Consider the following 22657-nt stretch of genomic DNA (forward strand, 5'->3'; position numbering starts at 1 on the left):
GAGAGATACAGTATGAGGACAGCTCATCAGAAATTAACCCTTATTAATACCGGGCTTTCTTACCATTGATGTGGCTACAGAAATTCATACTCGATAGTATATATTATCCATTATATTATAAGAGGTTTAAAATTAAGGGGGATCAAGAAAGATATCAGTAAAGAATACTTGATAATTATTTTTATTCTATCCTAACAGCTAAATATAGTAAGTATTACGTGATATATGGTTGAAAATTATATAAAATATCAATAAGAGGAATTACTTATACTCATGTTAGTAAGCAGACACTAATACATGTGAAGGTCAGTTGCACTACTGACCATTCTAAGTACTAAGAAAATTTGACATTTGAGTTGCAAATTTGCATTCCATGGTGTCACTGTTTTCTAATAACCATTACCTCATATATAGATAAACGAGGTAACAATAATAGTTCACTCCCACCTTAGTATGTCTTCTCATATACCAGAAACTGGTACTGATGCTCTACATTTAATACTGTCTAAATCACTCAGGGTTTATCATATTCATACTTGATTGAGTAAGACACCCTGGAGTTGCATATTGGTAATTAATGGATAAACAAATTATTAGTGAGTCCATAAGTGTGAATACTTATCAATAGTGAATAAAAGTGACATGTGCAAATAAACTAAATTTTGTAATATGTGTGTCGAATGAAAATAAAAATAAAATTAAATATAAAAATAAAGATAATAAAAAAAGAGTGCTCACCAAACAGTTCTTTCTATTTTTCTTTTTGACAAAGTTTGTACGTTCTCAGGCTCTGTTACATTTTAAACTCAGCCAATGTAATAGAGTCCGAGAACGGCAAATGTTCGAGAGGTTACTGCTAAATTCTGACATTCTCTAACCTCTCACCCGATTACATTTAGCCCAAAGTATCAGTTTTGTCTGACAGGAAGCTGCAGATTGTCATCATTCCAGGAAAGGAAACAGTTTCTTCATGTTCAAGAGAACACACTGGGTCACCTGCACTACTTTGGGGTCTATTTACTAAGCAGTGTTCGGAGACAGAGTGAAAAGTGATAAGGTGCCAACCAATGAGCTCCCATCTGTCATTTTTCAAACACAGGCTGTGAGATGGCAGTTGGGAGCTGATTGGCTGGTACCTTATCACTTTCTTATTACTTTTCACGCTGTCTCCTAACACAGCTTAGTAAATAGACCCCTTAGTGTGCATGTTATGAAGCACATGGCTTGGTTTGATCACACTGGGCTTCCGTACTATGGAATCACCTGTGTCACTTTACAACACCAGTGAGCCCACTCTCCCCCTTCATATAGAAAGGAATCGGGGCTGGCTGAGACTGGGTGATCTGGCCCTCCGTGTGTGTGGCAGCAGAGTAACAGGAGGATAGCAGCCGGCAGAGCACAGCACCCGCAGTAGGCGGGCGCCATAGGTCTAGGACCATCAGGTGCAGGGCCACTGGCAGGCTAGACCAAGGTGCTTGGTGCTATTCCCTCCTCCAGTCCCCCCCTCAGTTGCTGCCTACTCCTTTTCCCCTTTACAGCCGGAACTCACCTTCTCCGGCTCTCCGTCTGTCCTGGGGAATGAAGCTGGATGGAGCACAAGCCACGCCACTGGCGGCAGGAACCTTCCTCTTCTGCCACGATGACTGTTCCGGGTCCCGTGGTGCGCGCTGACACTGACAGCAAGGGGCTTATGTGTCTTGTGTGTGTAATTCATTACCTATTTTTTTTTGTACTAAGGACCAGGTATGAATAGATCAGAGAGAAAAGCTGGGTGAAATGGGTTTCTCTTTTTATCGGACACAACGACCGACGCATTAACAAGGTGCAACACAATTTTATATTAATTGTCACATAACAACTGTACATTAAGGGCCTGATTCAGAGCCGGACGCTCTGAACGAGCGCCCGCTCTGAATCAGAGCGGTTTTTTTTTTGGTTGCGGCCTCTTGGTCACTCGCATAGCTGTGGGTTACTATCCACAGCTTATGCGAGCGGCCATGATGATGGTCGCGATGGTCAAGCACCATGACTGCAAAAACAAAAAGTGTCTCCAAGAAATTTCAACTCATACATACAATCTGTGCTCAACTTTGCACCACATTACATTATAAAAATCCATCTACAGAATAAAGCAACACCTCAATATCGCTATTTTTGGGGGCCTGTGAGTATAGTACCGGTTTAACGACAGCCCACTCAGCTTTGCCATGGAGAGATGTAGGTTACTGATTGCCTTTTATGTGATTGATGGGAATGGCACAAGCATCACTGAGAGAACAAAAAAAATAAAAATCTTTGCTCACAGTAAAGTTACCTGAAGAAAAAATAAACCGATTTTCAATGTAATGGAGAATTTGGTGGATGGATATTTTAACTTTTAAAAAAACATTGATCTAATTTCCTAAAGAAACTAGAGTCTCACCTCCCGTTACCAGGGCAATAGGAAGATACCCCCTACCTCTCCAGATGATTCATCAAGTATCCATTTTCCTAACAGTAGACTAGTTGGCCAATGCAGTTATCCACTGTTTATACTGTAAGAGGGTGGGTGGAAAGGTTTATCCAATAAATTGAAATTTGCAAAAAGGTAACGTGTGGCGCCTGCTATGAACGCACAGTACTTTGCATAAAGTCTTTTATTAATATGGAGATCACAGATGTGATGCAAAACTTGGTTCTCCCATCATGGAGGAATAACAAAAAAAACAGTATTAGCTGTAGTAGAAAATGTAGCATAGCATAAAGAGACATTATGCAGTGTCACAGTGACAAATGACCCAACTACCAATAGGACAAGTCTTCTGATCTCCAGTAGTCCAAGCTGTTCCTGGAAGCACAGGCTCCACAGTATTCTGCAGAGAAAGACTCTGCAACCTTAATGGTAAATTCTCCTGAGGCGTTGAATGAAAGGTCTATCTTCCCCGGCTGGCCAATGGACACTACATCCATCCATCTGGAAATGAACAGGTCTGGAGCCACAGTAAGAGGTAGAACCATCATGTTACCATTTACCTGTTGGAGAGTTTAAAAAAAAAAAAAAAATTAAAATATAGGGATAAACAACAACAACTACAACATAATAATAATATAACAAACATTAAAAAAAAAAAACATGTAGCCAACACCCAGTCAATGGAAACAGCCATCGAATGGTCTGGACCAATATTTATGAAATTGCAACCTTTCAATTCATAAGGAAAAGGACATTGCTCAACATTAACTACACAGCACGTCATGGACCTAAATGCTCCAGGGAAACTGAGACAACAGATTGTACGGTAAGGACAGGTTGGTCCCGTCACCAGATTTTCTCTCTGCATAATTAGAAGGTTTAATGGATTATGTGTTACAAATCTCCACCAATCTTTGAATTATTATTTTGGTTCAGAAGATTAAAAAACAAAAAGTAGAATTTGCTTCTATCCCCACTCACCCAAACGTCAAGGACAGAATTAATGGTGATAAAGCTTCGCTCAAAGAATACGTGGAGTCTGACTGCCAGAGGTGGCTGCAGGTGCAGGACAATCCTCAGCCACTGCGGTGCAGATGGGTCGCACTTCCTCAGTAGGTCATAAGCACCATTTCCTGCGTGACCACTTGAAAAATCACCAAATGTCGTGATGTTGGAATCATCTACAGAGCAGAGGCGGCACTTGAGCTGGGATTCCACGTTAGGGTCACAGCTGAGGTATTTTGGCCGGATGGGGACAGGGGTGCTCGTCTGCATCTGAAGATTGAAACCATGATTACTATACTCAAGTCATAGTAAAAGTCAAGTGCTAGAAAGGAGAAGACGTACCTGGCTATTCCTTCCCACCTCCATGCACATCTCCTTAGGGACACAGCCCCTTCCATCCCATTGCAATCCATCAACGCAGCGACAGCCTTCTAAGCAGGTTCCTGAGCACTTGTCCCCTATACAATCACTGCATGGTTCTATACAGAGTTCGTACTCCCCTCCTTGTGGACATTGGAAAGCTAGAAAACACAGGAGAAACATTATCCACAGACTTTCTGCTGCAGTGGCCATTGTGTAGTCACCAGTGGTAGCAACACCTACAGCGGTGCCCTCCTTAAATCACGAAAAAGTGCAATTAAGCTGCGTCATGCGAGCCATTGCTCTCTTTATTTTTTCACACCAATGCAATAAAAGCACAAAGCACGCATACACTGCACAAGATACTGTATGTATGCTATAGCAGTGTGACAAGGATGCCAATCTGAGAAAACGGGAAGGGGTGGCTATGACTGAGCCACGCCATGAATCCCGCAACATTGCTCAAATTTACGCAGCTATGATTGTGAGAAATGTACAAATTCTAAGTGATCAGAACACTACAATCCTGTTTGTGTTGCTGCGAAGCAAAAGTCGCTATTGTTTAAAAACAAAAACCTGCAAAAGTCCAAAATTCGCTATCCGTGGCACCAGGGCTTAAAGTGGTCCAGGTGAGGTGGTGGAAGTTCTCTCCCGCCGCCTACCCCCCACCCACCCGCCATGCTAGTGTGACAGGCCAAAACAAAAGGGTAAACCTGTTCTTTATATACACACACACACACACACAAAGAAAAAAAAATAATTCTATATCAGTATTGTTTTTCTGCCGTGCCTCTCAGTTTTTTTAAGGGGTCCCCACAAACTAGTCTAGGGGGGTCTATTTACTAAGCAGTGTTAGGAGACAGAGTGAAAAGTGATACATTCCAGCCAAACAGCTCCTGTCATCTCACAGGCTGTGTTTGAAAAATGACGGTTGGGAGCTGATTGGCTGGTACATTATCACTCTGTCTCCTAACACCGCTTAGTAAATAGATCGCTATGTCACTTGGATACCCAATGTTTTTTTTGCAACCCCTATGTATTGCCTTAGCTTGATTCTTTCCTTACCAATATGCTGGTTTCTCGGATGAAATTGAGCCTCCCTAGGCAGACAGTGAGGGGCTCTGTCTGTGGAACTTCTGTGCAGGGACTTGGTGGAATAAGTTCCACATTCCATTAGAGGTGACGGAACTCAGTTCCACCCCATTCCTGCCCACTATAACCCCTGGGTGGCACAATATATCCATACAGTATAACACACTAGTACAGTGTTGGCTAACCTTGACACTCCAGCTGTTATGGAACTACATAAGCCAGCATGCACTGCTACAGTTTTGCTATTAGGGCATGCTAAAACTGTGGCAGGGCATGCTGGGATATATAGTTCCACAACAGCTGGAGTGTCAAGGTTAGCCAACACTGCACTAGTATGTGTGTGAGGAGGACACATCTGCGCCTTTTAGGGTGAAGTAAAGAAAGACTACATCATGCACGGTGAAATACCAAGTTTCTGTGCTCTATTATTTGCTTTCATTAATCCCCTCCCCAGCCCCCATTCAGGTGTTCTCCTACAGCAGAGCTTCCCAAACTCTGTCACTCATTACAGTACAGGATTTAAAGGATACCTATGCTTGAGCCTAGATGGTTAAACCAAATTGTCTGAGTAACTAATTAAGTTACCAGTGCTCAATCATGGATGTTTTCAAAACCTGGACTGTAGGAGTAGAGTTTGGGAAAATCTGCTGCAGGGGAAGACACATGAAAGGTAGCTGGGGGGGGGGAAAGAGATTAATGAAAGCAAATTGAGCAAAAACAATAGGGCAGAGGTTCCCAAATGTGGTCTTCAAGTTCAACAGTTCTGGTTTTATAGATACTGTATCCATGGCTGAGCACAGGTGGTGGTTCAATCAAATTGACTAAGGTACTAATGAAGTCACCTGTGCTCAAACCTGGACTGTTGGGGAGGCTTGAGGACTGTGTTTGGGAACCTCTGCTATAGGGTATTTCAACTTGCATAAGGTGGTCTGTATCAAACCTTCTAAAGAGGAGGAGAGGAGGAGTTTCCCATAGCAACCCATGAGATTATACCATATTACAGACTGTACTAGATAAGTGATAACTTGAATCTGAGGTGTTGCCTTGGAAACCTGTAAACTTTTCCTCTGTAGAAGGTTTATAAATTCCCCAGTAATTATATACGCACACCTAGATTACGTTCGATGCAAACACTTAAGGTGCACACACACGTAACGATTTTGTAACCAAAGATTATCTGTCAGATTTTCCCTTGAAAAGTGAAAGATTTTTTGAAGTGTAATCGATGATTTTTACAATGATGAATGAAAAATGTTCCTTCCCTTAATGAAAATCGTTATGTTGGACAGTCTGAAATGGACTACAAACGGGAGCGCGCTTGAACGATTTTCGTTCATTGTTATAACTCAGAAACTGAATGTGTACGTACCTATAGTTTTCAAATAAAATAAAAAAAAAATTGAGCCCTCCCCCTCCAACAATTTGCCTTTTAGGTTTTGGCAACATTGGTTATTAGCTTTTAATGGGATATGAACCAAGCCTCGGAGAGAGATACAAAGAGGAGACGTTGCCCAGAGCAACCAATTAGCTTTGTCATTTCATAGACTGTGCTAGATAAAACTACAGTTAGAAGCTGATTAGTTGCTTTGCTCCACTTTAACTTTCTCCAAGACTAGATACATCTCCCCCTTAGATATGCCTGCTAGGGACCATAAGATGTCAATCTCCCAATCACAGACAGATTATTTTCACCAGTTGGAACCTGGTCTATAAAGATCATGTAGTTATGGGATTGTTTATACAGATAGGGAGGTGGGGACTAAAACATGCAGTACATTTTGGAGGCAAAAGTGCCTTCCCTGGCAAAGTACAAACAGAAGCAGGTAGGTCAGGAGACCTTGTGCGTCTATGGCACAGCAATGTACTTTGAGAAATTACCAGTTTCTAACCAAGAATACTAAACTTACGGCAGAAGCTGTCATTCCGCCAAGGCTTGATGGGGATGCTAAGTGATTGACACAGAGCAACATACTTTTGGAGGTCTTCACAGAACATCCAGCCATCTTCACCACTACCACATGGATGACTCTGGCATGATTTGTAGTAAATATCAGGGTTGACGATATTGTGGCATGTGTCAAATGGGCCGTTTTCACCCAATAACAGGTTGCAGCCATTGAAGCTTCCATTTTTATCCACTGTACAGCCCCCATTCCCAGTTGTTATTTGAAGACATTGGTTTGGCCGATAGTACAGATCAGATGAAGCCTCCAAGTCTTTAACACTTGTGTTCTGCAATGTACACAATCCACATATGTTATTTTGGTAAGCAATAGGAAGCAAGATTACTAGACGGCCATCTTGATTCCAGTCTATGACCAGACCAAAGGCGGTCTCCAGCACTAACAGAGAGCCATTGCTCCTCAGATGGAGCGAGTCAGGAATCAGGTAGGCAGGTAGATCTGTCAGCAACCCATTGACCTGAGAAGAGAGAAACAGCAATTAGTGTAACTAGCTGGTAAGCAATTTTATAGTGGTCCATTTTTTTTTTATTTTTTTTTTAGGGCAGGGGTGTTGAATGGGTTCTGAAACAAGTCCTGATTTTGCACATCCTTTCTCCTGCCTTTGGGTGGAGAAACTTTTTTGCCTATTTTTGACTACGGAGTCTTCGCACATGTGGCGAAAACATCACGTCGGCGAACGCTTTTTGCCAGTCACGGCTTTTCACCTCTAATTGAATACGGGCCTTAGAGGTTGTGTCTGTTCTGTCAAGTTTCCAAACCAGTCCATCCCACCACAATGATATACCCTGCAACGATTAGATCATAAGTCCTTAAGAACGACACCTTCTGGGTGAGTGTCAAAAAAATAAAAAATTATAACGAAGTAAAAATAAGAGTGGTGGTACCATATATCTTTTTGTCAGAGTCCATCTGGGAGTGTAGTGAAGGTTGAAGAACAAGCAATGAATAGGTTAACTTTTAATGGCATATATGCTCCTACCACTGAACTTAAGCAGTAAGGAGAGGTGAAAAAATAAGGACAGGCTCGCATCCTTCTCACACACACAGCCCAATAAGGGAGGGATCGTAGTGTCCCCTAGATGAACTAGGAGAAAGTTTTACTCATAATTACCAAAAATCTTCTCTTTCCTCCATCTGGGGTACATTTCTAGACCATGAAGATGTACAAAAGCTGCCTGAAGGGGAGGGTATATTTAGCCTTGGCTGAACCCAATACTTTCCATTCAAATATGCATTACTGGATGCAAATTCATGACTTCTGTAACATTTGGTGAAGGTATGTACCGGGAATCATGTAGCTGCTCTACATAACTGCTCCGTGGAAGCGATGTTCCACGCTGCCCACAAATTTCCAACCGAGCAAGAGGAATGAGCTTAGACCATAGCTGGAATAGGTCGTTCAGCCCCCTCTCATGCGTGCTGAATAGGGGTACTATCCCATCTGTTTGGATGTTGGCCAATCTCTTTTCTCAACATAATAAAGAATAAGTAAACTCTACGTTTTTCTTACACTGGCTGTCCTCTCCAGATAAAGTCTTAGCACTCTAACCACATCTCACAGACCCTGATCTGGTCTTGCCTAACTTGGCACAGGTCACTATTTCCTCATGAAGTTGAAATGCTGACACCACATTAAATTTAAAGGAAGGCAGTGTACATAACGCCCTATCTTCATGGATAACCAGAAACTGAGATCTGCAGGGTAAAGCTCCTAATTTTGACACTTTTAGATATATTATCAGCTACAAAAGAAAAGATAAAACTTTGTGGTTACCCACTTTAGGTCTGCTTCTCACAAAAGGTACAAAAGCTGATACCGGAAGTGCCGACAGTACAAGATTCAGGTTCCATGGCTCTATGAGTTTCAGAAATTAGACAGAGCAGATACCTGCGCCTTAATGAAACCTAACCTACAGTAAGGCCCAAAACTAGACCTATCTGAAGAAAGGAGAAACGTTCTCCTTGTTACCCCATGCAATATAACACCCCTTTCAGACTGACTACCCAGGTAAAAAATGGGTCTACCAACCTGGGAATTTCCTGCGTCCCAATTCCTGACCCTATAACAAAGCAGTTGTGTTGTCAACTCCTTTGTTCGGTCTCCTTGACAGCAGTACGTCCATACCTGCAGGTCCATCAGCAGTGTTTCTAGTTCTCATACCAACCAAAGTTCTCTGTTGCTTTCACGGTGGGAACCAACTGCCCTGGGCCGTGACCTGGGTGCTTATTGAGTGAAGCCCATATCCTCTTGCGGGTTTCCCTGGTGAAGTCCTGTGGGGGTCTTAGGCACCATGCCACTGTATTTGGTTGTGCCAATTCTACCTATTTGCCTGTATAATTTGTGTGTGTATAGGTGTACAATAATACACTTGCTGTCTGTCTTAAACTCCAGGGTTATTGCAGGCCATACACTGTTCCCAGAAGGCCAGTACATAAGTGTATCTTGTTATGAGCTATACAAAATAATGCCAACACGGTCCGTGTACCTTATTGCACGCTTTACAAAAACAGTGCCAACACATCTGTGTACTTTGTTGCACGCTATGCACTCCGCAACCAGTACCACGTGAATCCGGTAAGAAATACCGCTGGCTACATGGTTCGATTCCCGGCAGCGCCTGGCCGACAAAAGCAGAGTTCCAGGCAGCAGAAGCCCGACAGCGCTGGAAATCCCGATCGTCGCTAAGTATAAATTAACCTAACCCCCTAACCCTCTTTAAGGGTGCCTAACCCTAAGCTCCCCCCAAGTGCCTAATCCCAACCCCCCCTTCCCCACTGCCTAAACCTAAGCCCCCCAGGGGGGGGGGGTGCCTAACCGCTCGTGGCGCCCGGCATCCCTACGATCATGATGCCGGACGCCTGTCTCCTGCGTCGGGGTAATGACGTGCGTCTATATCTAGACGCCTAGCATTTCACCCTCGCCGGGATATGACAGTCGGGAAGCTGGCTGTTGGTATTAAGGTAGCTGATTTCCCGATTGTATACCGTACCAACATATCTGTGAACCTTGTTCCACACTACCAAACTCCCACACTTTGTGTATTCAGCTGTACCTTCATAATTTGTGTCGACTGCGTTAAACACCACAGGATATGTAGTTTCTACCCCAAAGCTTCCCACAGCCATGATCTTTGTAAAAATTTGAGGGGCAGTGGCTAAATCAAAAAGGTCTTCCTCCACCTGCAAACCTTAACAGACATTGATGGCATTCCAAAACAGGTACTTGAAGATGGGCATATATACATGAGAAAACCTTATTTGCCTCCATTCCATTTATGACTGATCTTATCAATTCCATCCTGGATCTGTTCTATTCTCAGCCTTTTAATTAAGACCTTTAAAATTAAAAAATTGGTATGGCTCCCATATGGTTTTTGGACTAAAAACAGATTGTCAAAGATAAATAGGATTTTAATCCAATCTGGTACTGGGAGAATCACTCGAGTTGTGACTGGCTGCTCTAAAGCCAAACACTTCTGTCTGTCGTTTAGTAACTTTGTTGAAAAGTACCTGTGTGGACTGAGACCGTAACCACTTTCTATTATAGCTGTTGCCTATTTGTCTGAAGAGGACTTTGGCTTCTGGTCCCTGAATGACAGTAGATGGGGGGGCCCACCTAGATACTTATGGGTTTATGCCCTTCCCATTATGCTGACCTACCCCACATAGCCTGGGCATCTGTTTCCCTGGATCCTTCTTATATGTCCTAAATGGTCTTCTGAGGTTTTGCCTTACCCATGGCCAGAAAGGATTAAGCAGACTTTTTAAATGGTGAATAATATGGCAGACCTTTAGACACGTAGCAGATCTTCCCATTGGTAAAAATTTAGCTTTTACCACCCACGGCCTCAGAAATACAGAACTTTACCTAAAAAAAAATTATATTTTTATATATATTTTCCCCCCCCCCCCCCCCCCTCGAAATCCACACTCTGATTTTAAACTATAGAACACGCCTAGCCACAATAGCAAGGTGAAAAATCTTTGACTGTACCAAAGTTGCTTCTAAAGCAGCTTCCCCCAAATAATCTGCTCCTACTTTGAGCTGCTCTGCAATGAATAACAACTGAGACTTAGAGCTGTCTGACTGAATCCCCTCTATCAAGAGGTCAATCCACTTCTCCATTGCCTTAGCTATCCAAGCTGGACCAATACTGGTTTTTATAGCTGCTCCTGCAGCCAAATAAATGGATATCAAAATACTTTCACACTTCTGGTACAAGTATTCCTTAAGAGACACCCCATTTGGAATAGGGAGGGCCATGGTCTTTGATAAGTGAGCTTCAGGAACATCTACCCTAGGTGAATGTTCTCTGTGAGCATTACAACTATTTGGAACAGGATACATAGAAGGAAACCTGTGTGAAATCTGAAGTCTCTTATGCAAATTAAGCCATGGCTCATCAACAAATTCAAATAGCTGTGAGTATTATGGAAACAATAGTTGTCTTTTGTTCTCAACTTGAACTTCTTATGATGTATACGGTCAGATGAACGATTGAACTATGAACGATTTCTGACTGCATTAAAATTAATGGAATTGTCCAAATCTGACTGCAAACACATCAGATGTCAGATAACGATATCTGACAAGTGGGAACGCGCATCGTTCATCTGACAAACATGTCAGATTTTCCTTCAGATATGAATGATTTTTAAAATAGTTATTGTACAGATCTGAAGGAAAATATGACCGTGTGTATACACCATTAGTCCTTGTAAGAACATGAGATGTGTGTTAAAAATGTATTTGCAGCATCTCAGTCCCTGCAGCGATAAATAAACATTTTAGCCCTTGGTGTTCCCCTATCAGTCTACTAGTGTATGTGTGTTCAGTCACAGAGCAATGTAACGTCTCACAGAACAAAAGACCTCCTGAGTTAATTTGCACCTCTGCAGGGGACACTCAGGACCAACACCTCCTTCCATTTTCCTGCTTTTGTGTCTCACTGGGGTCTGGCAGACTGAACAGAACCAACCCAGCAGGTATTGGTCAGGGAAGCAATATCTGGGGGAGGTAGGAGATAAGGGAACCACATCAATCAGAGAATGGTGCAACTCCCCTGGGTGGTCACAAGGACTTTGGGAAATTGTAAGCTTTCAAAAGAAGTAATCGAAGGCAGCTTCGCATGTTAGTCATTGACCTGGGCTAAGAAGGGAATTTCTGCCAAGGTGCTTAGTGGAACGCATCGTGAATCCTGTGTGGATGTATACATTTGGAAATTCTGTGTGGACGAATACTCTATCACTACTGTGTGATAGTTTCTACTGTGTGGGATCCTGGAAATGCTAGGACTGAGGATCTCTAGCTATTTCTTGGAATTGTTCTGGGACATTATACTCTAGTGGGACTGTCTCTGTCTAGACTGTGACCTGCATATTTCCTGTTCGCTGTATTTACCTCTTGTCCTTACATATTACCCATCTCTGTGTGCCATGGGAAAATAAACCACCACTTTGGATTCATCTGCTCAGTGCCTGGGTGATTGAGAGACCCCATATCCTCACAGTCCTAAATAAATAATCAGAGAGAGTCTCTTGATTATTTCTATCTGTAAGATCAAGCACTCCTTTAACCAGACCATCTACCCCCTGAACATTCATCTAGAAAAGGATACAGATTCATTAAATTAAGAATCCCCCAGATATTCATCCCCTTCAAAGGAAACATCAGATTCTGAAAATTGCCCCATCAGCAGTCACTAATGAGATTTACTGTAGGTCCAGCTGAAGACAACTTATCTAAAGAGGAGGACATCCTTTCCAGACCTAAAGCAGTCCTCTCGATTGCCTTGGCCCAAGATGGTACTTCTGCAGACCCCAAGGCCCCAGACCCCCCAGAAGAAAAACTGTCTGTGTAACACTTTTGTCCATCTTAGATGAACCAGAGTGATTGTAAAATTTATTCTGACTTAACAAAGTTAGACAATTCCTCGCCCATAACCAAAGCTATGAAAGAGCAAAAGACCTAACCCACGAGGCCTGTGGGGACCTCTGCAACCAGTCGCAGATCAGTAAAAAAAAAATGAACCACCAATATACAGTCACTATGACTGTCTTTGGACATTTATGGCTTCCTAGCCTACCCCCTTCCATGGGTCCAATATGATGGACCAAGTTTAGCTCTGTTCCTCCACTTCCCTTCATCTTTCCCACTTCCTTTTCTCAGGTTGTATGCACACTAATCCTTCTTCCTTTCAGAGCTCTCAATTCTCTTAAGTTGTCATTGCTGCGCTCCTTGATTATATATATTAATGGTCCTTAAATTAGTCTTAAAGTAGACCATTTATGGGGACTATTGTTTCTCTCATTTAAACAGCTGGGGGGGTGATAGTGTGCCTCTGGAGGAGACCCAGGTTTTCCAGTACTCATCATCCCGAACTTAAATCTAAATACTATTCCAATGTCTACCCTGTTTGTGATCCTCACAAGAAAAATTGTGATTCTATATTGTTTGCTAGTCACCTCACCTTTGTTCCTCCTAATATTGTCCACGACCCAGAGGGAGATATCTGATTCTTAAAAGGTACCCTTTACAGCATCCCCTACACCAGGAGTGGGGAACCTTTTTTCTGCCAAGGGCCATTTAAATATATAGAACATAATTTGTGGGCCTGGTGCCGGCCACGCCCCCTCCTTGTGACATCTCATGGGGAAGGGGCCACAATCGCCGTTGATTACAGTAATGCCCGACGCATCCTGAGGATGTTCCAGAGAGCTGCAAGGGCAGCGGTGTGACCATCTGAAGCATCCTAAGAATGCTCCAGGTGGCACTGCTGCATAGATTCTGGCTGCAGGGTGCCCTTCTAGGCACCATGCTAGCCAGATGAGGTTTCTTGCCTCTAGATTGCAGTCAAAGATTTCTCAAAATAACATTTGTTTAATTAAAAACTTTGCGGGCCACATACCCCACAATTCCAAGCATATTACAGAACAATTCCTCCAATTATTCCAAAAATGCTCTGCTCCATCACATGTACTTAATACAGCAATTCCTTCCAAACTGTAAACTTCCATTTACTTCTCCTGCAGCCTCTAAGACTTCAAGCACTGACATCAGAGGATGAAATAGCTTAGGCAATTAAACAGATGAAATCTAGCAAGGCCCAGGCGCAGAAGGCCTCACAGAGGCCTATTATAAAGAATTTCTGAACATTCTTACCCCATCTATCAACACTATTTGTTAATAGTGTTTTAAAGGGTGCTCATTTCTCCCCATAAACCCTTGAGGCAAAAATCATAGCAATTCACAAAGAGGGGAAAGATCCTACTGATTGCACCCACTAACGGCCAATATCATTATTGAATACTGACATTACTGTAAGCTTTACTCTAAAAAGCCTGGCAACTTGCTTAAACTCTGTTTTGTCTCAACTAATCCATAATGGTCAGGTGGGTTCCATTCCTGGGAGGGAGGCCCGATTCAAATCTAGATGGGTCATTAGCCTTATCCATGTCATCAATTCCCACCAGAGTCCTGCTCTCTTGCTTTCTCTTGACACAGAGAAAGCATTTGACAGGATTAGTCGGCCATTTATATTTGGCTTTATATTCATCCCCCTCCGCTGTTAAGCAGACAGTCTAGATTTGCCTTTTAATTTTTAACACTATACAATGTATTAGAAACTAGTTAATTCAATGGGTTATAGATCTTCACAAACACTCATTTTATTTCATTAAACTTTATCAAAATTGACAAGAACAGTGAAGGTGGTTAAATAGGTTCTATAGGGTCAAACATCTCTCATCTTACCCATACACCGTTCTCTCCACCATTCAGCTGCAGAACAAAGTGCCGCCCGTAGACTTCCACAATGAGACTTGCTGCACTCTCATTTCCTTGGGCTCTGATGTTTATTGAAGAGAGAACATGAGTAGCCCGATTATCGCAGAGCTTTGCCAAGACCAAGCTGCACTCTCCAGGAAGCAGTTGCAGTTCTATCCCATCACCAAACTGGACAGAATTATTTCCAAGCTTAAAAATGCAACTGGTTGTATTTGAAGGCAGACATTCTGGGTTTTCAGGATTACCAAGACATCCTGCATCTGCTGTTGGTATGGGAATTGGTGGTGGAGTGGTGTAACTGCTGGGTGCTGGAGTAGATGCTGCTGGTATGGATACTGGTAATGGAGCAGTGTAACTGCTGGATGGTGGAGCAGACTTGTGTGTGGATGCTGGTGGGGGAGTGGTGTAGCTGCTGGGTGGTAGAGTAGATGTTTTTGGCTCAGAGGCTGGCAGTGGATTAGTGTAGTTGCTGGTAGTTGGAGTAGATGCGGGTGTGGGAGTGGTGTAGCTGCTGGATTGAAGAGTAGATGTTGGCACAGAGGCTGGAGGTGGATTAGTGTAGCTGCTGGGTGGTAGAGTAAATGTTGGCACAGAGGCTGGAGATGGATTAGTGTAGTTGCTGGGTGGTAGAGTAGGTGTTGGCACAGAGGCTGGAGGTGGATTAGTGGAGTTGCTGGATGTTAGAGTAGATGTTGGCACAGAGGTTGGAGGTGGATTAGTGTAGCTGCTGGTAGCTGGAGTAGATGAGGGTGGTGGAGTGGTGGAGCTGGAGCTGGCAGGTGGTAGAGTAGATGTTGGCACAGAGGCTGGAGGTGAATTAGTGTAGTTGCTGGTAGCTGGAGTAGATGAGGGTGGTGGAGTGGAGGAGCTGCCAGGTGGTAGAGTAGATGTTGGCACAGAGGCTGGCAGTGGATTAGTGTAGTTGCTTACTGGTGGAGATGCTGTTGGCAAAGAGTCTGAAAAAGTTGGTGGTGCAGACAGGGGTGTCATGAATGTAGATACTATGTGCAGCATGGGGGCAGGACGGGGTGAAAGGAATAAAATACAATAAAAGTTAAAGGTTTGAGAACATCCTCACAAAAGAAAAAATACCATCATTTGATCAGACATAATACATTCAGTTCCTATATTATTCTATGAGAGGACAAGGAATGAGAAAAATGCACAGACAAAAAGGGACTCCCAATTATGCATTTACCTGGTTCTCTTTCAGTGTTGCCTCATCTACCTGCAGCAGATCCCATATGTCATATGTGGTTACATAGGACACCAATAGCTGCTGCTGGTGGAGTGTTGGGACTTACTACAGGTGAGTTAGAGACTGCCGTTTGCCATTATGCATGCGCTCGAGCTTGGGGTCCAGCAGCCAGGACATGCCCACCATCGTGAGAAGCCAAGACACCAATAGGAATTTAGCGTCAGGCATTTTTAACAATCCCCCCATTATAATGCTTTTATTTTACACTTTTAAAATGTGCGGTAGTTTAGAGCAGCGACTTTGTTCTTCAATCATCAAGTACCCCTACCCCCAACACAGCGGTTTAAAAGAGGAGGGGGCCTTTGTGCAGACTGCTCCGTGTGGGCTCCCTTTGGAATTGCGCATGCCCAGGTCTCCGGTAAAACGGCGCATATGCTCACCATTTTCCCAGTGTTTTGCGAAGCTACTGCAGTGCCGCCAAGGGACTCCAGAGCTGTAAGTATTAATAATGGGTGCAGGATGTGTGGCGTGAGCGCAACGCACACATTACAGAATGGCCAATGCCCCAAACAGGTCATGTTTTGAGGATTTCTGACTGTGGAGACAGGTAGTACAAGTACTGAGCCAGCAAAACGGATTAACTCACCTTTGTATATTTAAAGATATCCTAAAAACATGGCCTGCGGGTGGCACATAAGGATTGTAGTTGAAAGCTACTGGTTTTGAAGATCAGAGAGAAGTCTAACAATTATGGTGTGAAGCACTTTTATAGACTACTGTACAGTGCCTGTAGGGTTCAGGGACAAATTAAAGAATTGTATCTTTCCAGTGCACATATAGACAGATAATCCTGTAAGACCTACCTCTATCCAAGCATACGCCATTAACTGCATACGAGTTCATGTTTCTTATACCGATTGTGGCTAAACCGAAACCATGCCCAGGATTAGATATGGAATTGTAAGACATCCCCTGGCCCAGAGGCAGAATTGCATAATAAAGGTCCGTCCCTGGGAGACTTTTCCATTTTAGAGGAGGCAATTGTTTGCGATTAAGCTTCAGCCCATTCTGGCCCCCTGCGTGGACAACCAGCACCACAAAGTTCACAAACCCAGACACAGAAGCAACAGAGTAATTAGCGCAAGTCCTGTCTATCGGCCAAAGATTGTAAAGAAACCCATCAAAGTTGATGGACCAATACATCCCGCCACTGGCAAACAGCACAGCCATAATTCTTCCAGGGCTGGAAATTCCAATAAATGTGTTAGAGTCAGTCTTCAATGCTACGGCTTTCCCAGGAGTCACAGTCAAATTTGTCTGGCTGTTCCCACGCTTCACCTTCACCACAGTCTCTCTAGCAGACAATATATAGACAGTCTTTGTGCCATTGTGAAATGGGAGAGGTGGAACCACAAAATTTGAGCCCCAGACAGATACTGGAGGAAGTTGCAGGCAAATGGGATGACACGTTCCTCCCATGTTAGCACAAAGGCGGCCTGTAAAGACAGCGACAGGCTCCTGTGACACAAGGTGGCTGCCAGACAAATATTGACTGGTCTGGAGTTGCACAGATTCCCAAGGGCCGAGAGCTAAATGAATCTGCTCTCCAGGCAGGTAAGTGGTGTAATCAAATTGAATCAACCCCTTTAAGGAGACCAAAATATAGTTACGTTTGGGGCCGTTAATTATTACTACCTGACCCAAAGTGCTTTTAGGCCTATAGCTTGGAGTCATTATGTAATATTCCACGCCCCAGTCCACTATTGGAGATACATCCACTACACTGGTGGAGTAAGGACTCCTGTTGGTGGCCACCACAGATATAAGCTTGTTGGAATTGATGCGAATGGTGTTGTGTGATCTGGAAGAACCTAAGATCTTAGCTTTCATTGGTAACGCAATAGTCCTTGGAGTGCCAGGGCTTACAGAAACCAACTGCATATACGAGTAATTTCCATTTTGTAGGAAAATGACCACCCGTGTGTCTGGAAAGAAGGCGGTCAGGACAACCGCCAGGCGCTGGTTACCAAGACTAGGCAGGAAGTCCTGCATAAACACTACAGCAAACTTTGTGCCCGGCTGATCACACAGAATAAGACCTAAAAAAGGGTTAGAGAAAAAAAAAAAAAAAAGTTGTTCCGAGGAGTCACCTGCTGTTAAAAATAGAAACACAATATACAAACCAATATGTATACTCTATAAATATATATATTTATTTTTATTTACATTTCTTTTCTCTTATACAGTCAATTTTATTTTATTTTTTAATAGCTTTAGGGGCCTATTCATCAAACTATAATTGGCCCAGTAACCATGCGGAAACATATTTAAGTTAGTAGGCCATGCATTATCAGGGGTCCGAAAGGACCTCTTTGGTATTCAGCAAACTCCGAAAACTGAAAGTTTTAGGAGTTTGCTGCGGAGAACAAGCGCCATCTTCAGACTGCGCTTGTTCTTGTATCCCCACTTCTTGCTATGGGAAGGAGTTCTGGGGTTGCGAAGAGGGTTCTGAGGGGATCCCTTCGCCGCCTCCGCACTCCCTTCCGGTGGCTTTGCACATCCATGACCCGAGGTAGCCAGGACGATGGAGAGCAGGTAAGTAATGCAGCTACAGAAGTAGCTGCAATACTTTCCATGGGGACAACGGCTTTTCGGAGCAGTTGTACCCTCAGCGGAGCAACGATGATTGATGAATTGCTCTGGTGTCATGCTTCCCCCGCTGCGAGTTGGATACTTAAGTACCCCTCGTAGTGAGTTCAATCCATCATCGGAGGCCATAGGGCCTCCAATGATGAATAGGCCCCTTAGACTGCAAAAATTGTGGTTTCCATTATTAGGACAAATCTGAGATTATCCTGTAACTCAGAAGAAGATGCATGAAGTCTTCAAAAGAGTAGAGACGTTGTCCATAGCAACCAGATTCTAAGGGGTATATTTACTAAAGTGCGGGTTTTTATAAGTAATGATGTTGCTCATAGCAACCAATCAGATTCTACTTAACATTTATCTAGCACCTTCTAGAAGACAATAGCTAGAATTGGACTGGTTGCTATGGGCAACAGCTCCACTTTTAAAATCCCACACTATAGCAAATAAACCCCTAGCTATCATTTTATGTACTAGGTCAATGATAGAGACAGTAGAATCCGGTTGCTATGGGCAACTTCTCCACTATAGACTGTTTGATGTGTCTCCCCCTAAGTACATAATAGGAATAAATACTTTAAGGTAAGAAATGAAAGGTGTCTCTCTTATCCCCTAGCAAAACTAACCTAAAGATATATGAAACATACAATTTTTATATATATGCTACCTACATCCCCATGTAAATCTCATTCTCTCCATAGGGGTGAAACATTTTACGGTTATTTCCAGTGAAGCTTCAGAGATGTCACCTTAAGGTGCCTTCACCTCCCCCACAGCAGACCTGACCCACCATACAGTACAAAGGTGTTTGGATGAGGTTGGTCACCAGCCCCTACTGACATCCTTACTAGGGAACACTTCTCATTTTGGCATTTGGTTACTTCTGCAATTTCCCCTTCACCTATTTAAATTTTGCTCATAGATAAAAACTGCAAAAGCAAAGAAATTATTTCTATGATGTTACAAACCCACTTACCGCTGAGGCACAGAGAGGAGCAGAGATAGAGGAGGAACCTGAGATCCATCGCTGTAACACACAGAACAATCAGACATCAGAGAGTTACAGGCCACCAGCGCAGTGTGACAGTATAACACATCTGTGACAGGTTACAGAACCAGCACATCTCACAGGTGACAAGTACATAAAGGCCTATTTATTAACCAGAGAAAATGGTCTTCCCCCTACAGTATCTATCCACAAATACAGTGCATACTTGCCACCTCTCCCTGATTGTCAGGGAGACTCCCTGTCTTCCTGAAGAGTCTACCAATCTCCCCAATTGCACATTACCCCCATTGTGAAGCTGTTATTTAAAAAAAAAAAAAAAAAACACATATATATTGATAATTAGTATCATCTCCCTGCATTGGGTATAAGGCACAATGATCCCTATAGCTACATGTGTTTTCTGAAAAGTGTGTTAACAACGAGTAGATGTTACTGACTGCTTTGTTGCTCATTTACATTTGGGTGTACGTCAATTATATGACATGCCTCTCAGATGTAGCAGTACACACCTATCACATGTATGACATGCCTCTCATATGTAGCAGTACATGCCTCTCAGATGTAGCAGTACACACCTATCACATGTATGACACACCTCTCAGATGTAGCAGTACATGCCTATCACATGTATGACACGCCTCTCAGATGTAGCAGTACACACCTATCACATGTATGACACGCCTCTCAGATGTAGCAGTACACACCTATCACATGTATAACACGACTCTCAGATGTAGCAGTACACGCCCACTTTACCGCCACGCTCATAGGTGCGGCTGTCGCAATCTCCCTGACATGCTTTTTCAAAAGTAGGCACGTATGATACAGTAAAAGCTCCCAGTTGCCAAACATGGGGAACCTATATAGCAATAAGGAAGACAGCGGTGAAATAAAGCATTTTTTCAGGAGGACAAGTACAACAGGAAGCCTGGCCCACGAGGTTTAATGATAAATAAAGGTAACTAGAGCTTTTCCACCACTATGTAACACAATCTTGCGATGGAAATACACTTCACTGTGAGAGTTGCGATGGCAGAGAGGCTTCCCAGACCCCACTGGGTCTCATCATACTGCGCTGTGCATACTGCCGTAACTGCTCGCCCCCAGCGCTATTCTGCCGGTGAGGGAGGAGAACCTCCATATAGCAGCCCTGGCACAGTAAATTGGCTACAAAGTAATATTACTGCAGTAGGAAATGTATCTTTGCATGGAGACACTGTGACGAGGAATAGACACCTAAGTCACCATAACGATGTACCCAAATATTAAATAAAAGGAATTCTATTACAGTCAATACTGCAGGATAATCCCAGTCACTGGCCTACCAAAGGCAGCAACCTCCATCCTGCTCATCCCTTATATACATTTACCATACACATTGCAGCATTATTACACCACACAATAAGAATGGCAACAATACACAGCTATAATAAGAACATTTGGATTTTTTCCCCCAATTATTAAAGTAATTTATGTTGCTGTCTGAAACACAACCCTGTAAGGAAACAAACATACAGTATAGATACTACAGAACTGTACCCACAAATTTCCTCCCCCCTCAACCAGTTTATCTTTAGAAATGGGACGTAGGGAGCTGCAGGCTGTGTCATAACATCCCCCCTGTATTTGGTGATGTATTAATGTATAATAAGGGATTATACCAGCTGGGAACATAGAACAAATACATAAATGAGAAGAACTAGTACACAAGCGATGGTCTACCTGACATAACCTACCTTAGTATGATCCTATATCACACCCTACGCATACAGGACCTCCACTAAATTCTCCACACAACAATCTGACCTCAGGGCTGATAACCTGTCTGCAATCAATGGGCCAGACCATTAACCAGGGGAGTCCCAGAATCCCATACAGATTACAAGCAGCGCATGAAGTTTTCAAACCAGCCCACCTGCCAGGTCAGGTTTTCCAGCTAGCTCTCGGTGTGCACCTGGTTTTAAACACAGGAAAACTGAGCATGGGATATGTCATTTAAATCAGCACCAGGTGAGGGCTTATTGTGATTAATTACTTTATCAATAGTGTTTACTGATGTTACAGTCGCAAAGCACCTAACAAATGTCACAGGGGCATCCGCACAATGCTCGGGCTCTGCAGGTCTGCGCATGACCAGATTTGGGCTTCCAGTTCCACTAATCAAAAAAAAAAAAAAAAAAACATATTTTCAAAGAATAAAGTTTTTTTTTGCTTTTTAATATTTAATTATCACAACAATACTGATTAAATAGCATTCTCCATGCAAACTTGCTACTGGAAGGGGTTATTGCCAGTGACATCAGGGATAACCCTTTGGTGCAGTAGTTGTCAAACTCGGTCCTCAGGACCCCACACAGGTCATGTTTTCCAGGTCACCCAGCTGGTGTATTCATTACTTACTGACATTTTTTAAAAGTTCCACAGGTGGAGCTCATTATTTCACTTGAGATTCTGTGAGGAGACCTGGAAAACCTGCTCTGTTTAAGGTCCTGAGAACTGAGTTATGGTGCATACACACGGTCAGATTTGCTAGATGATGGATAACCGATAACGATTTCATCAATGTTTTGAATGATTTTGTGAACGATTTCTAACAGTATTAAAATTAATGAAATCATCCAAATCTTACTGCAAACACAGTCGATGTCAGTTATCTGACATTCGGGAACGCGTGTCGTTGGTTGATGCATGCCCAACATGTCACATATATGAACAATTTTTACAATCGTTATCCTTTAGATCCTTAACAACATCTGACCGTGTGTACGCAGCATAAGAGAACTTGTGCTTTAGAATATTGGGTGAAATGAAAAAAAGTTTTCACTACCAATAAAAAGGTAAATAAAAGTGAAACAACTGTACCCACCCCAATTCCCAAACCAGCCCCAGCGCTAGGCAGTACCTATGGGGTTCCCATTCTAAAGTGCTATCCAGCTCTATTTTCACGCAGCTAATTCAGGAAACAAGATTCCCAATAAGTTTAACAGTTTTTTTTTTTTAAAGGTGAATGTAAGGTTTGGGGATGAAGCCCTGAAATGAGTGAAACATGTTAGAATAAAGGATCCGTAGTTGACATCACTTTACGCCTTTGTGAACCCCAGCGTGCATACACAAGCTGACAATCGGAACCTAACTTCAAACAAAC

The 22657-nt window shown here is 43.0% G+C and overlaps 1 protein-coding gene across 2 annotated transcripts; it reads right to left on the minus strand.

The window, feature by feature from the left end:
• Window positions 1-1931: 1931 nt before the first annotated feature.
• LOC148431282 (uncharacterized) lies at window positions 1932-21411 on the minus strand. Of its 2 annotated transcripts, none has more exons than XM_088466130.1 (8): window positions 21249-21411; window positions 19480-19530; window positions 16721-17956; window positions 14627-15660; window positions 6817-7330; window positions 3800-3978; window positions 3434-3727; window positions 1932-3012 (listed from the first exon to the last, which is right to left on the minus strand). In XM_088466130.1, exons 2-8 carry the CDS (start codon window positions 19526-19528, stop codon window positions 2782-2784), a joined length of 3537 nt encoding a protein of 1178 aa, XP_088322256.1. In that variant the 5' UTR covers window positions 19529-19530; window positions 21249-21411; the 3' UTR covers window positions 1932-2781. The 2 variants fall into 2 exon arrangements, with proteins under 2 accessions (XP_088322256.1, XP_088322255.1); XM_088466129.1 differs by lacking the exon at window positions 21249-21411 and adding an exon at window positions 20217-20368.
• Between the last annotated feature and the right edge of the window lie 1246 nt (window positions 21412-22657).

The sequence above is a fragment of the Taudactylus pleione genome, unplaced genomic scaffold, assembly GCF_031769625.1.
Source record: "Taudactylus pleione unplaced genomic scaffold, aTauple2 ptg002523l, whole genome shotgun sequence".
NCBI lineage: Eukaryota > Metazoa > Chordata > Amphibia > Anura > Myobatrachidae > Taudactylus > Taudactylus pleione.

Excerpts from the sequence above, each read along its gene's own strand:
- LOC148431282 (XM_088466129.1), bottom strand. The coding sequence starts at position 20,364 with ATGTTTGGCAACTGGGAGCTTTTACTGTATCATACGTGCCTACTTTTG. Across the intron at positions 19,531-20,216 it reads TCGTGTTATACATGTGATAG|CGATGGATCTCAGGTTCCTC; the intron begins GTGTGTACTGCT and ends TGTGTGTTACAG. Across the intron at positions 17,957-19,479 it reads CTCCTCTCTGTGCCTCAGCG|GTCTTATTCTGTGTGATCAG; the intron begins GTAAGTGGGTTT and ends ACCCTTTTTTAG.